The sequence below is a fragment of the Acomys minous genome (genome assembly GCF_964271855.1).
Source record: "Acomys minous genome assembly, chromosome: 16".
Taxonomy (NCBI): domain Eukaryota; kingdom Metazoa; phylum Chordata; class Mammalia; order Rodentia; family Muridae; genus Acomys; species Acomys minous.
Genome location: NC_140498.1, coordinates 27,899,714 through 27,913,555, shown reverse-complemented (window position 1 = coordinate 27,913,555; position 13,842 = coordinate 27,899,714). Strand labels below are relative to the sequence as shown.

The following is a 13,842-nucleotide window of genomic DNA, read 5'->3' as shown; positions in this document are numbered from 1 at the left end:
GTTGTTGTAAGTTGCTTCCCAGTGCTCTCTGCCCACCCCAAATAGTTTTTCTCACTCTGCACAATCAAAGTGAACCGAAAGAGTCATATTTTTTGTATTAAATTTGGTCTATGTGTGCTTTCTGATACTCTGCAGTATACTCGCAGTTGCGTGATGTATGTTCAGACACTAACACTTGCCCTTTGTCCTCATCGACATCAACTGTGATGGTTCACAGCATCAGTTGCTGTGCCAGTTCTAACTGCATGTAAGTTCATTACATTGTGTAACTTTGGGTTTGGCAATAAAATAGATATATTTTATCTTACATACGCTTAATTTTTGTAGTTTATAACTGCTGTATAATCCTGTGTGTGCATATATTATTTTCTGCATTGTGGACAGTGATAGAGGATAATGAAAGCAATATGGGAAAAAGTTAAAAGTAAAAATCAACAGTATCATGGGTGTTTTATATTGGTGAAGAGGTAAGAATGTGGACTATATGATCAATGAAATCCATAGGCAAGACATGACTTTGAAAATCTTCTCACTATTCTTTCTCAAATGTATCACACGGAAAACTTGGAGATGGAAATAGTAAAGCTAATATAATAGACAATGGTCACAGAAACACTAACTAAATCTGAGACAGGCATTCTGACAATCACATTTCATCTGTGAACTTATTAATAAAACACTGTTTCTCACCTTTAAATAGATCACAATGTCTCAGAGAGTTTGGGTGTATACTCAAATGTCACAGCAGCTTGTAACTGGTGAATCCAATGTTTCATTTCAAAGTTGCTATGATTACTGAAAAATATATATATATATGAACCCATAGGCAATGTCATGTCAGATATTAAGCTTGGGTACAGGCTAATTATAATATAGAATATTCTAAAGCAATGGAAGCGAAACAGAGTAAATGTCCATTAATAAGGTATAAATTATACTAGAAAACATAATTTCAGTGCCTATTTTCCTTTTTACAATAGTTAATTAATTTATTTACTTTATATCCTGTTCACATTTTACCCTCTTCTTCTCCTAGTCACTCCCTCATACCTCACCTTCCCCCATTCCCTCATCGATTTCTCCTCACAGAAAGGTAGGCCTCCCATAGATAGCAACTCATAGTGGCATATCAAGGTGCAGTAGGATTAGGTGCATGTATTATTGAGGTTAGATAAGCCATCCCAGTTAGGATAAAAGGACCCAAAGGCTGGCAGCAGGGTCAGCGACAGCCAGCACTCCAGTTGTTAGTGGTCCCACATGAGAACCAAGCTGCACATCTGTAATATATGTGTAGAGAGCCTAGGTCCATCCCATGCATGCCTTTGGTTGGTGGTTCAGTCTCTGAGAGCCCCTAATGGCCCAGTTTAGCTGATTCTGTAGGTTTTCTTGTGGTATCCTTGACCCTTCAGGCCCCCTCTATCTTTCCTCCTTCTTCAACAAGGTTCCCCAAGCTCCACCTAATGGTTGAGTGTGGGTCTCTGCATCTGTTAACATCAGCTGCTGGGTGAAGCCTCTCAGAGAGGACAGTTATGCTAGACTCCTGTCTGGAAGTATAACAGAATATTGTTAATAGTGTCAGGGACTGGCTCTGCTCTTGGGTTGGGTCTCAAGTTAGGCTGGTCATTGTTTGGCTATTCCTTCAATTTCTGCTTTATCTTTATTCCTAAACCTCCTGGAGGCAGGGCAAATTTTGTATCAAAGGTTTTGTTGACGGGTTGGTGTCCTCATCCTTCTATTGGAAATCTTTTCTCACTACAAGACATGGTCATTTCAGGCTCCATACTGCCTGTTGCTAAGAGTCTTAGCTTAGGGTCACCCTCAGCTTCCTGGGAGTTTCCCTTGTCCTAGGTTTCTGGCTTATCCCAGAGATGCTCCCCCTTACTTATTCCCATTCTTTCCCAGTTCTTTCTCCCTCCATCGCCCCCACACTTGATCTCTCTTGTTCTCCTTCCCACTCCATTTCCCAGAACACAGTTCTCTCCCTTCCTCCACCCACCTCAGATCAATCAGTGCATTTCCCATTCTGAGTGAGATTCAAGCATTCTCCCGTGAGCTGTACTTGTTACTTAGCATCTTTGGGTCTGTGGGTTGTAGTACGGTTATCCGGTACTTTACAGCTAATATCCACTTATAAGTGAGTACATACCCTGTGCGTCTTTCTCAGTGTGCATTGCTTCACTCAGAAGGATCTTCTCCAGTTCCATCCATTTGCCTGCAAATTTCATGATGTCATTGTTTTTAATAGCTAAGTAGGATTCCATTGTGTAAATGTAGCACAGTTTCTTTATCTATTCTTTGGTTGAAGAACATCTAGGTTACTTCCAGTTTCTAGGGTTAACAAATAAAACTGCTATGAACATAGTTCAGCAGGTGTCCTTGTGGTATGGTGGAGAATCTTTTGGGTATATGCCCAGGAGTGGTATCACTGGGTCTTGAGGTAGATCTTTTTCCAATTTTCTAAGAAACCAGCAAATTGATTTCCAGAGTAGTTGTAGAAGTTTGCACTCCCAGTGCTTATTTTCTTGAGGGGAATCCAGTCTATAGCTGTGTCTGCCATGAGTCAGAATAAGAACAAAGCTGAACAGTTATATTTGTCATTAAAAAAATATCACTCTCACTAGACTATAATAAGATATAAATACAACGAAACAAAATGCAAAATCAACTAAGCAAAATAATAGAAAAGTTTATAGCTTTGACCGTGTGAATTTTGGTTTCACAAGCAAGAATATAATTAGCCCCTTCTGAACTTGTCTGTTCCCTATGAGTGATCTTGGTTACAGTTTCCCTGCCCCAAATGTGTGTCTTACAGTTGTTAATCAGGGCTGCTACCATGTGCTTCTTCCACAATGCTGCAATTGAACATCTGCTGTGACAGCTTCCATTAAGGGGGAGATGAACCTTCCTCTATTGCCTTCTAGTTTAGAAGGTTGATAATGTGGAAATATTACTGGGACCTGAATTAGATCACAATCTGTGGGCTCAGCTGTGGAAGACAGAGCATTTAATAAAGGTACAAATGCAGAAAGAGCTTGGTCGGACTCTATGCATGCTTCTCGGAGGTCCTTTTACTTTAAGTAGATAGATCCTGTCCTTCAGAGATCCTTATCTCTTTTGCTAGTAGAGTGTAAACAGCTATAAGACATAGAAAGAATGCCAGAATGTCTTGGGGATCTGAAAATTGAGAAAGGAGAGGGAAAAAAAAAGTCACAGTAAGAGGTGAGTCCAAAGAAACATGGAGTTTTCAAGTAATGCAAGGCTGTGGAAGGAAGTCGGTATTTCATTCTATGCGTGGTTAAAAGCTTTTGAACTCTATTAATCAAGGAAGCCATATCTCCATGTGCATTTACTTACAATAAAATGCAAAATCAATTACGTAAAATAATGGAAATGTTCACTGTTCTGACCATGTGCGTTTTGGTTTCACAAACAAGAATACAATTAGTCCCTTCTGAACTTGCCTGTTCTTACGAGTGATCTTAGTTACAATTTCCATTCCCCAGATGTGTGTCTTATTGTTATTCAAGGCTGCTATCATGTGCTTCTTGATTAAAGGCAATGATGGAACATGGAGACAGTGACGATGACGTTGTAATAATTAGCATGTAGTAGTAATTTGCCGTCAACTGTTAAGACTGGAGACAAACCAAGTTTGTTATAATATTTTAAATGAAAACAGCATTCGTTTTTTTTTCCTACAAATATTCCAAGGGTTGGAGAGGTTGCTCATTGGTTAGGAACACTTGAGTTGGGTCCTCCCAGTACCACCCTCTTCAGGCAGCTCACAATTGTCTCTAATTCTATCTCCAAGAGGACTTTCATATCTATGACCTACACAGGTGCTTGGATTCATGTCCACATGCCCACATACCAATATATATATATATATATATATATATATATATATATATATAATTAAAAACAAAACAACAAGGCATTAAAATATACCACTAAGAATGCAATATTGAGAAAGAAAAATAACATGTAGAGTCTCTTGTGTATTTTTCTCAGTTTTCACAAGAAATTAATCTCATATATCAGGCAGCTGTTCTCTCATTTGCCTTAAAGTGTACTAAATATTGTCTGTTCTCATGTGAATAAGATAGAATTTCTCTAAAGGAGCTCATAGCCTATGAAGTAAAAAAAAAATTGGTGTTGTGTATAAAATTGTTTTATAGGTGTAATGTTTACAAATAATTTATACATCATGTGTGATATCATTTGCAAAAAACAAAGTTTTAATTGTGAAAATTAATTTGAACTCAGTGACAATACAAAAAGGAAACATGAATGTGCCTTCTAAACTTGCCCTCAAAAAAAAAAAAAAAGCCAAATTGAGAGTAAAATCTACTAATGTACATGTTGGATGTATGTGGCTTTTTATATATCAGAAACATATATTATATTTAAATTAACCATATGATTTCATACTCATGGCCTTTACTGCCTTCCCAGTCTTAAAACTATCTTTGAAGCGACAGAAGTTCAGACACTCCATTAAGAACCTCGATGTTAAAAATAAATAAATAAATAGGTAAATAAATCAAAATAATAAATAAATAAATAAATAAAAAAGAACCTCAATGTTGATTCCATTAGCTAATGGAAAGTATAAGCAACTTTCCATTACTAGACATACTTGCTGTTTCTACAAGTGGTAACTAAAAGAGGGTTTTTTTTTCCAGAAAGTCATAAAACTTTAGAGATGAAAATGAGAAATCTCTGAAAATATCTAATTTTGAAGACAAAGTTATTATCCAGAAGAACATACAAACAAGATTACTCGCTGAAACTCAGTATCTAGTGCAGTAACAGTCATTTTGAAAGCTACAATAGATAAAGCAGATTAATCCCATATTTTATCATTGGTGAAAATATATTTTAAAATCATCCCATTAAAGAAGCTAGCAGAGGCTCTTGCAGGTTCAAAGGATAGACCAAAAACAAATAAACACACTCATTACCCTGTTGGCTTCTTCCCAGACACAGAAAAGTAAATGAAAATATATTGGTGATTTTCCCCAAATGAGTGACTGTGGATTGAAAAAAAAAAAAAAAAAAAAAAAAAAAAAAAAAAAAAAAAAAAAAAAAGGAAAAGATCCATAGAATAGAAATGCTGAGTTCCCCAGATAAAAATAAAGGAAAAGAATAAGAAAGCCTCAGAAGAAAAGGCAGTAGAGGAAAAGGCAGAAGCTTTGTGATGAGTAGTGGCCACAGACACAGGAGTGAAGCCTACAGGGTTGACCATGAAGAAACTGCAACACTTATCAGAGCAAAGATCTGAGGCTCGAGCTGGCCAGAAGGTGCTGCAGTCTGGGAAGTCAGTAGCGAGAGGAAGACAGATCCATAGGAAGAATCTTCTTGTGTAATGATCATGCTTATGTTAGTTAGTGTTTGTCTTGTTGTCTAAAACTGTGTAAATCCACTAGGCACACATACCAGAAAATCCAGACTGAATGACCGTCAACAAAAAGAACTAACAAGAAGTCTTCATAAGCACTATCACAAAAATAATGACTAGGAAACTATTCCAGAATAAAATAGTATAAGAAGATAAGGTGGCAACTTGGATGGATTCTGGAACAGAAAAAGGACTTTAATGAATGAGGGGGCTAGTCTAAGGCGTTAGCAGTTTGTTAATGATAAATAGGGATATCTGAGTATTAATTTCCTATTTTGATAGTTTTATGGTTATGTAAAATGTTCATCTTAGAGGAAGTCATGCAAAATATACTATAGACATATTGTGCAATTTTTACTCTAAATTATAAATTGAGAACAGGGTAACCACACCTTAATACACAGACCTAAAGAAACTACATAGCAAGGAGGACCATAGGGAGAATGCTTAATTCTCATTCAAAAGGAGAAATAGAATAGACACTGGAAGCAGTTGAAGAGAAGGAACAGGAAGGTAGCCTACCATAGAGGTCCTCTGAAAGACTCTACCCAGCAGGGAATCCAAGCAGATGCTGAGACCAACAGCCAAACTTCAGGGTGGAGGACAGGGAGTCTTATGCAAGAGTTGGGGGATAGAAAGAAGGACCTTCAGGGGTCAAGCACTCCACAAGGAGACCAATGGAACCAACAAATCCAGGTGGAGGAGCAGGATGCTGCAGAGACAGATGCACCAACCGAAGACCATGTATAGTAAGGACCTAGACCCCTGTTCAGATGCACTAGATAGACAGTACAGTCTCCTTGTAGGTCCCATAATATGGAAAGTAAGGATTGCTTCTGGCATGGACTCTGTTGTCCACCCATTGATCACTTCACCCTAGCAGAATGGCCTTGCCAGGCCACGAGGGGAGAGGATACAGGCAGTGCAGATGAGACCTGATAGGCAGAGGTCAGATGTTAGGGGGAAGAGGGCTTGCCCTGTCTGAGGTCTAAGGAAGGGAGGAAGAGGTTATGAGGGAGGGAAGGTGGGACCAGGAGATGGTAACGGAAGGGGATACAACCAGGATGTGAAGTGAACAACTTAAAAAAACGAAATGAAAAATTTCAAAGCTGATTACAAATAGTATTATCAAAATATGCATATGCAGGTGTATCTACCTACACTTTTGACTGAAGAAAGGAATATACTCAAGGAGAAAATGTGATAAAGGGGCTGAGAGATGGATTAGTGTTTAATGCTATGCAAGTAGGAATAGTGGAATTTGGATCCACAGATTCATATGAAAAATGAGTACGTGGTGGATAGGACAAGTGTCTGGCACCCAAGATCTCAGGTGGCAGAGAGAGGGGATACCTCAGAAACTAGCCAGATAGACTACTTGATATTGATAAACTCCAGGCTCCATGAGAGTCCCTAGCTCAATAAGTAAAGAGGGAAAGAGTTAGGAAGACATTCAATATCAACTTTAGGTCTACACTTATATGGATGTTCTCGTGTACCTACACACACACACACACACACACACACACACACACGTGACCGACCACACATGTACTAACATGTGTACCCATACATATAACACACACACGTACATGTTTGTGCACACACATAATACAATACTCAGGGAACGTCACAAAGATCATGACCAGACACTTCATAAATGATAAAGCTTATAAAATCAATAATGATATTCACAAATTATTTCAGGCTATGTATTTTCTAAAACACTGAGCCAAAGAGAGAACAAAAGTTTGAACCTTGATATATAAGAAAACAAATGACATAAAGGCAAAAAAAAAAAATTAGTCCGTTATGATCTCAAAAGTAAACATTAATTTAAAAGTAAGACATCATAAAATTAACCATTCAGTTTTGCCATTATGCCATTCTTAAAATGGTATTAAAGAACCTTGAATGTAAGGTCAATGGTGCGTTCCTGGAATCCAGTTATTCTAATTATAGAAATGGCCTTGAAAGCCACCAAATCCCAGTGCCGCCCTGGATATGCTGGGACTAGAGAACCAATAGCCATTCAAACTGGTCTTGCCAGCTTCTCTTGATGGGAGCAGAGGATCTCATGGAGGAAACTCTTCCCCATCGCATGTATAAAGTCTGCCCTTGTAGCTCTGACTCCTGTGCTTTAGATTCACTTAGTGAGTTAAGAAAATGAAATTAACCTGGATACCAACCGTTGTGGGAGTGGCTACAGAAACAATATTCTAAACAATATTTATTTGAATTAAATTGAATCACTTCACTTTCCCCCTTTTCTGCTTCCGGCTTCTCCTATGCCACCTGGCTCTCAAATAGATAGCCTCCTTTTCTTTGATTATTATTTCTATATATGTAGGCATATATGCATATGTTTATGATATATATATATGTATTGTGCAGGTATATGTATGTGATATATGTGCATGGAGTCTGTAGCAGACAACTAATAAAGGGGCTCATAGATGAAAGAAGATATTTCTCCTTCTCCCAACAGTTACATTATTTTTAAAAGAAATGTTGAAATACATTATTTGCATAAAAAGTAAGGTCCTCCTGTAAGGATAGAATTCTCAGTTAAACAAAATTCTAAAATTCTGTATCTAACAGAAAGTTGTTGCCATTGAAAATCACAAATGGTACCTTTGGTGTCAAACCACCTCCCAGCCTATCTTGAATCCCTAAATAACACCCTTCTGTTTCTTTTCCTAAAAGCTTTACCTTTCCCATTATGTTGTATGAATTATATAATATGAATCCTTTTCACTTCTTTCACCTCATTGCTAATGTTCATCACACAGTGATGATGTTATATATGAATATGTTTGTTCCCTTTGTTACTTAGTTATATTTTATTACATGGGTCCAAGTAGCTTTTTTTAGTTTATAAAATTGAATGCTATTGGGATAGCATTCAAATGAATAAAATTTTCTTTGGCAATTCCATACATATATGTACACATTTATGTATATGCCTATACATGTATCATATATTGTGTGTTAGTTTTTATTGTTGTGATAAATCTCAGGACCAGGGCAGCTCATAGAAGATTGTGTTTATTTGGGTTCATGGTTCAGAAGGATGAGCCATTGGTGTTTGTATGGACATCCAGTTGAATTGTTGTTGAAAAGATTATGCATTCTCTAATTGATTGCTTTGGTTTCTTTATGGGAAATCAAGTGAAGACACAGGCATGTGGGGTTATTTGTAGACTCTACATTTCTTTCTTTCTTTCTTTCTTTCTTTCTTTCTTTCTTTCTTTCTTTCTTTCTTTTTGAGGCACATCTCTTGACATTTATTTGACAATTTGAGGGCACATAGTATATGTCATAGTATATGACACTGGGTAATAGATAATATAATGCTAAAGATATCAATGGTTGTCGGAACACAGTCCAAGCATGGAGCCATGTGAGGAAGCTTCTGAGTGCCTCTGAGAACACTGCAAGTAAACGAGTCTTGTGGCCTCGGTTCCTTGAAACACAGAAGTATTCTTTGTTTATTATTAATTTATACAGATTACATCTGAATTGTTATGTCATCACTTGCATCCTCCAGTCCCTCCCTCCCTCCCTCTTTCACCCTATTCTCTTCCCCTAGGTCTGTGACAGAAGGGGACCTCCTCCCCCACCATATGGTCACAGCCTATCAAGTCTCACATTGGTAGCCTGCTTACCCTTTGAATGCCACCAGGCCTCCCCACCAAGGGGGAAATGGTCAGAAACCTACAAGAAAAACATAATGATGGGCAGATCTGGACCCAGAGGGTTTACTCAAACTACTGTACCAACCAAAAAAAATACATGCAGTAAACTTTGAACCCTTACTCAGATCTAGCTAATGGACAGAACACTCTCCACAGTTGTGTGAAGAGTGAGGATTGACTCAGACTCTGACATTTCCCTGATCTATGTTTCTACAACTATCACCACATATCTAAGCATTCGTTCATACTAAGCCTTAAGTTCCATTCTGCGATCTTCCACATTGTTCTTTCCTTTCCAAATTATTTTGACTGTGCTTATTCCTGTGGTTTGCATATACATTTTTACCACATTTCCAATATTAACAAATGGGGAAGACAAGATTAATGTTGTTATTGAGTCTTACTTAAGGAATAATGTCAAGGGAGATGACATCTTAATAACATTCACCCTCATAGTCATGAATGTAGCATGTATGTACATTCATTTTGGGCTATATTCTTCCAGCTCTGTATAAAGGCGTGTGCACCCATGCATGTGTGATAATTCAATGAAATGAAAAAGCACAAATTAAAATAATAATCTTGTTTCATGTTTCTTTTCTTTTCTTTTCTGTTTCACTTTGTAGACCAGGCTGGCCTTGAACTCACAGAGATCTGCCTGCCTCTGCCTCCCTGAGTGCTGGGATTGCAGGCGTGTGCCACCACACCCAGCTGATTCCTTTTCTTATCCATCTACTATTTTCTACTTCACAGCATAATCAGAGAGCTGCTTTCTAGATTTTTTTTATTATTTTACAAACAAGCTGCAGTGCAATCATCAGTATGCGTAAGATTGAAAATAATTGGTTTTAGTCTTGACATCCTAAAATCATTGTTTATGGTGATGACCTGAATGGCGGTCAAATTGAGAATTTCCAGTTTGAGGGCAACAACTTTGCGACAGCTCCTCGTCATTAAATTCTAAAGGATACAAGCTCTTATTAGGAAAGTTGGAAAGACTTATCTGAGGTAAACAAAGTGGAGAGGAGAGGAGAGACTACAGGAACATTCTCTCCTCATGTGCACAAATTCTTTCCTCCTTGACAGAGCCATGGTGTGTAATCTTGAGATAAATGAAATGGAAGATGATATTCTAATTTACAAAATGTCCATGTTCTAAATTGGAATTTTCTTAGCAGGAAGTGCCTTGCTGAAAAATAGCCGGAGTTAGCATGTAACATAGGATCATTACATGTATTTGGACCAAAAGAGAATATAATTTTATGTTCCCAAATATGTTTCAGCAGACTGATAAAAAAACAGCTTTTTCCACTTGGGTTTAGCATAAAGTGTATTTTCAAGGTAATGCAGGTAGTGTTGATTTCTAATAGGATTAATAATCAAACATTTTCTCTCTAAGAATTACAAATCAAATGTGTTCTCATTCTCAATATTAATTGCCTATTTTATGTCTTATGTCCTGGTTTTAAGTTATTTGGTACATAGACTTATGAAAGCTATGCAAGATCCTGCTCTAGTTTTGTGGCCCTGTAGTTCCAGACTCTCAAGTACTGTTTCTGCTAAGCTATTAAATTCCCCTAATGCCCTTCACACTAACTCTTTTCTGAACTAGACATTGGCAGAATAGGCCAGGGTAATGCTCCTAGCAAACCACTGAACTGAATTTTACCTACAGCATGTAGTATGTCTGTATTATTAAAAGAGAAGTCTGCTGGCATTTTTCAATAATGTTTGATGGGCTAATGTCTTGATGAGGTCAAAGTGAGCAAATGTGTAAAACCAGAGACTTATTTAAACTTTTTGTATACATGACATGCTTATAGCTTTCTTAAAAGTTTATATAGCATATAATATCATTTGAGCCACTGAATTAGAATACATAAATCTTAACCACATTTGGGAAAAACTCGGGCATTGTAGAGACTGAATAGCATTCCTTATATATGGAATTATCTAGCTCTGGGCAGAAATCCCAGAGGCACAATTTACAGCACATTCACTCATTCACTATTTGTGACTTGGTGCTGATCTAGCCTCTCAGGCTGCTGGAATGATTAAGACATGATTCTCATTTTTTAAAAAGCCCTCAAGTAGGTCATTGTGAATTAATTTTAAAATAGATTTGTAATTATCTTTTTTCAAACGAGTATTTGGTCCTCCGGTTAGTCATTCAAATGAAAGGGAGAGAGCAATTCCTTTGTGCCCATAGGCTCCTAATGGATCAAGCATGTCACAATATAAATGTAAATGCTTTATTCATAATATATTGCTTTTGTGGTTTACAAATTGCATTTGCATTATTTATTTAATTTCCATAATAGTTCTGATTATATTAGGCATATATTAAAAGCCCCATTTATACTTAATCAACTCAGGCAAAAAGAAGTGCTGTAAAAGTATACCTGATAACGAGCTCTTGTTTCTCTTTCCTCACATCCATCCTCCATCCTTTTATACCTTTTGGCTGGTCGTCCTCCTGTCTTCCCTATAGAAGCTCCCCCTCCCATAGTCCCATTTCAAATTTCATGATCCTGATGTGTGTGTGTGTGTGTGTGTGTGTGTGTGTGTGTGTGTGTGTGTGTATGATCCATGTATGAAAGAAAACATAAAACATTTGTCTTTCAAAGTCAGCTTCTTTCTGCTAACAGAACAATTTACAGTTCCATCATTTTTCATTTTTCCTGTTAATGTGGTGACATTTTTAGTTTCATGCTGTAAAATCCCATTATTCACGTGCACTGCATTTTCTCATACATTCATTTATGGGCATCTAAGCTAGTTTGATTTCTTAGAGGATGCAGATAATGTCAAATAAATAGCACTGCACAGGTATCTCTGTGGTAGGACTTTGTGTCCTTCTGGTATGGCTTCAAATTGTATAGCTGGGTCATATGGTAATTATATCTTCAGATTTAGAAAAATGTCTGGACTGATTTCTACAGTGGCTGCACTAGTTCACGTTTCTCCCAAGTGCTTAGGGCTCCTCTTTCCCCAAATCCCCTCCAACATTTATTGTCGTTGTGCAGCTGGTTATTATAAATATCCACCTGCTTCTGAAGGGTAAATCTCATGAACTTGTTCTGTTCCCCCTCTTCCTATGTGTCCCCACTGTCTTCTGAGAGTGTCTTCGCTCTGTTCACCAAGCACGGAAATTCCACTCTAGCTGCAGGACGTTTTAGATTCACTTGTGCTTAGAATGTTCTGTGAGTCAGGGGTTTGGGCTTAGCTGATCTCTGTACCATCTCACATCCATAGAGAGGCTTCCCTCAACACCATCCCAGATAGATGCTTTTAAATTCAATTTATTTGTTTGGTGGACTACAGCATTATTTGATATTCTGTTCATTTATCTATGCTTGGTTTATAAATTCCCTGAGAGCAGGCTTTTGATCTACTTCTCAGCACAGCCAGCCACATACCAGGAACAAATTAAACATTTGTTGAATGAATCAATGCATGAAATCTTAGATTTGATGTGCTAGTTAATTGTTTCAGTACAGAGGAGAACAAGTGCCTATCAGTTCTTTTAAATTTGTATTTATATGTTACCTTAAACAACCTTATGCACTCTAGTTTGTGAAACAGCAAGAAAATTATGAAATTATTCTTTGATATCTATCTTCCTGCAACATGTAACAAATTCTGTGTGGTCATCCTCTTTTCACAGTACCTACTGCTATGGTACATGTATACCACATCATATGAGCTTTCCAATAATTAGTTAAATGAATGAATACATTTCACGAGTCTGTTAGGATACCAAAATAACTGTACTTCTTCTCACTTCTCCAGGACTATACCTTGACGATGTATTTTCAGCAAGCCTGGAGAGATAAGAGGCTGTCCTACAACGTAATCCCTTTAAACTTGACTTTGGACAATCGAGTGGCAGACCAGCTCTGGGTGCCTGACACCTACTTCCTGAATGATAAGAAGTCATTTGTACATGGAGTGACCGTCAAAAACCGTATGATCCGGCTGCATCCAGATGGCACTGTCCTGTATGGCCTCAGGTCTGTAACGTGGATCTTAAACTTTAAGTTTTCCTGGAAAAAAGAAAACCCAATGGTCCATTGTCAGGGGATATACTGTGTTTTTTTATTTATTCCTTCTGCAGTTCCGCTGAAAAAGAGTTAAAACCTTCTATCAGGGAGCTATCTGGGAGCTTAGGATAGCATGTGTACAAAGGACTTAGCTCCTGCTAAGACTAAGTTGTTATGGTTTTTTTTTTCCTTCTTCTTGTGATTTATCTCTCAGTATCAGCTGCTGATGCCAAAGCCGCTTTCTTTAACGAACAAGGATAAACAATATCAAAATAGCTGAAGCACAAGGTTTCTTGAAAATTGGAAAACAGAAAACCCTGACTGTTGAATGATTGTTTGGACATGGCAGATGCTCCTAAGCTGCTGAACTGGGTCATGGCCCTCCTGTGACAGAGAGGAATATCATAGCTTCTCATCCTCCAAGGAGAAATCTGACTTGCAAATAAATATTCACCTCATGTTTATTAATGATTAATTTACACTTTTAAATGTATCTCCAGTAAAGCATTGCAATGCCAGCCTATTTGGATGGTAATAATTTGTAAAGAAAGCTAGCTTAACTTCAATTAAAACCAATTGGTGAAGTTCTGGAAAAACATGAAAATACATTTTTATTCTGAAATGACTTCAATATAAACATTTTATTTGCATAGTAGAAGGAGACCACTCTACATGACAGCATTTTCAATTACTTCTGATC

At 37.5% G+C, this 13,842-nt stretch overlaps 1 protein-coding gene across 3 annotated transcripts in view; it reads left to right on the top strand.

Annotated features, from left to right (window-relative positions):
- The window catches only part of GABRB2 (gamma-aminobutyric acid type A receptor subunit beta2), a 213,610-nt gene that overhangs the window by 57,784 nt on the left and 141,984 nt on the right, over nucleotides 1-13,842 (top strand). For all 3 annotated transcript variants that reach the window (XM_084761209.1, XM_084761207.1, XM_084761208.1), the window contains exon 5: nucleotides 12,892-13,112. In XM_084761209.1, coding sequence (XP_084617335.1) covers nucleotides 12,892-13,112 — 221 coding nt within the window. The remainder of the gene's footprint in view (nucleotides 1-12,891; nucleotides 13,113-13,842) is intronic.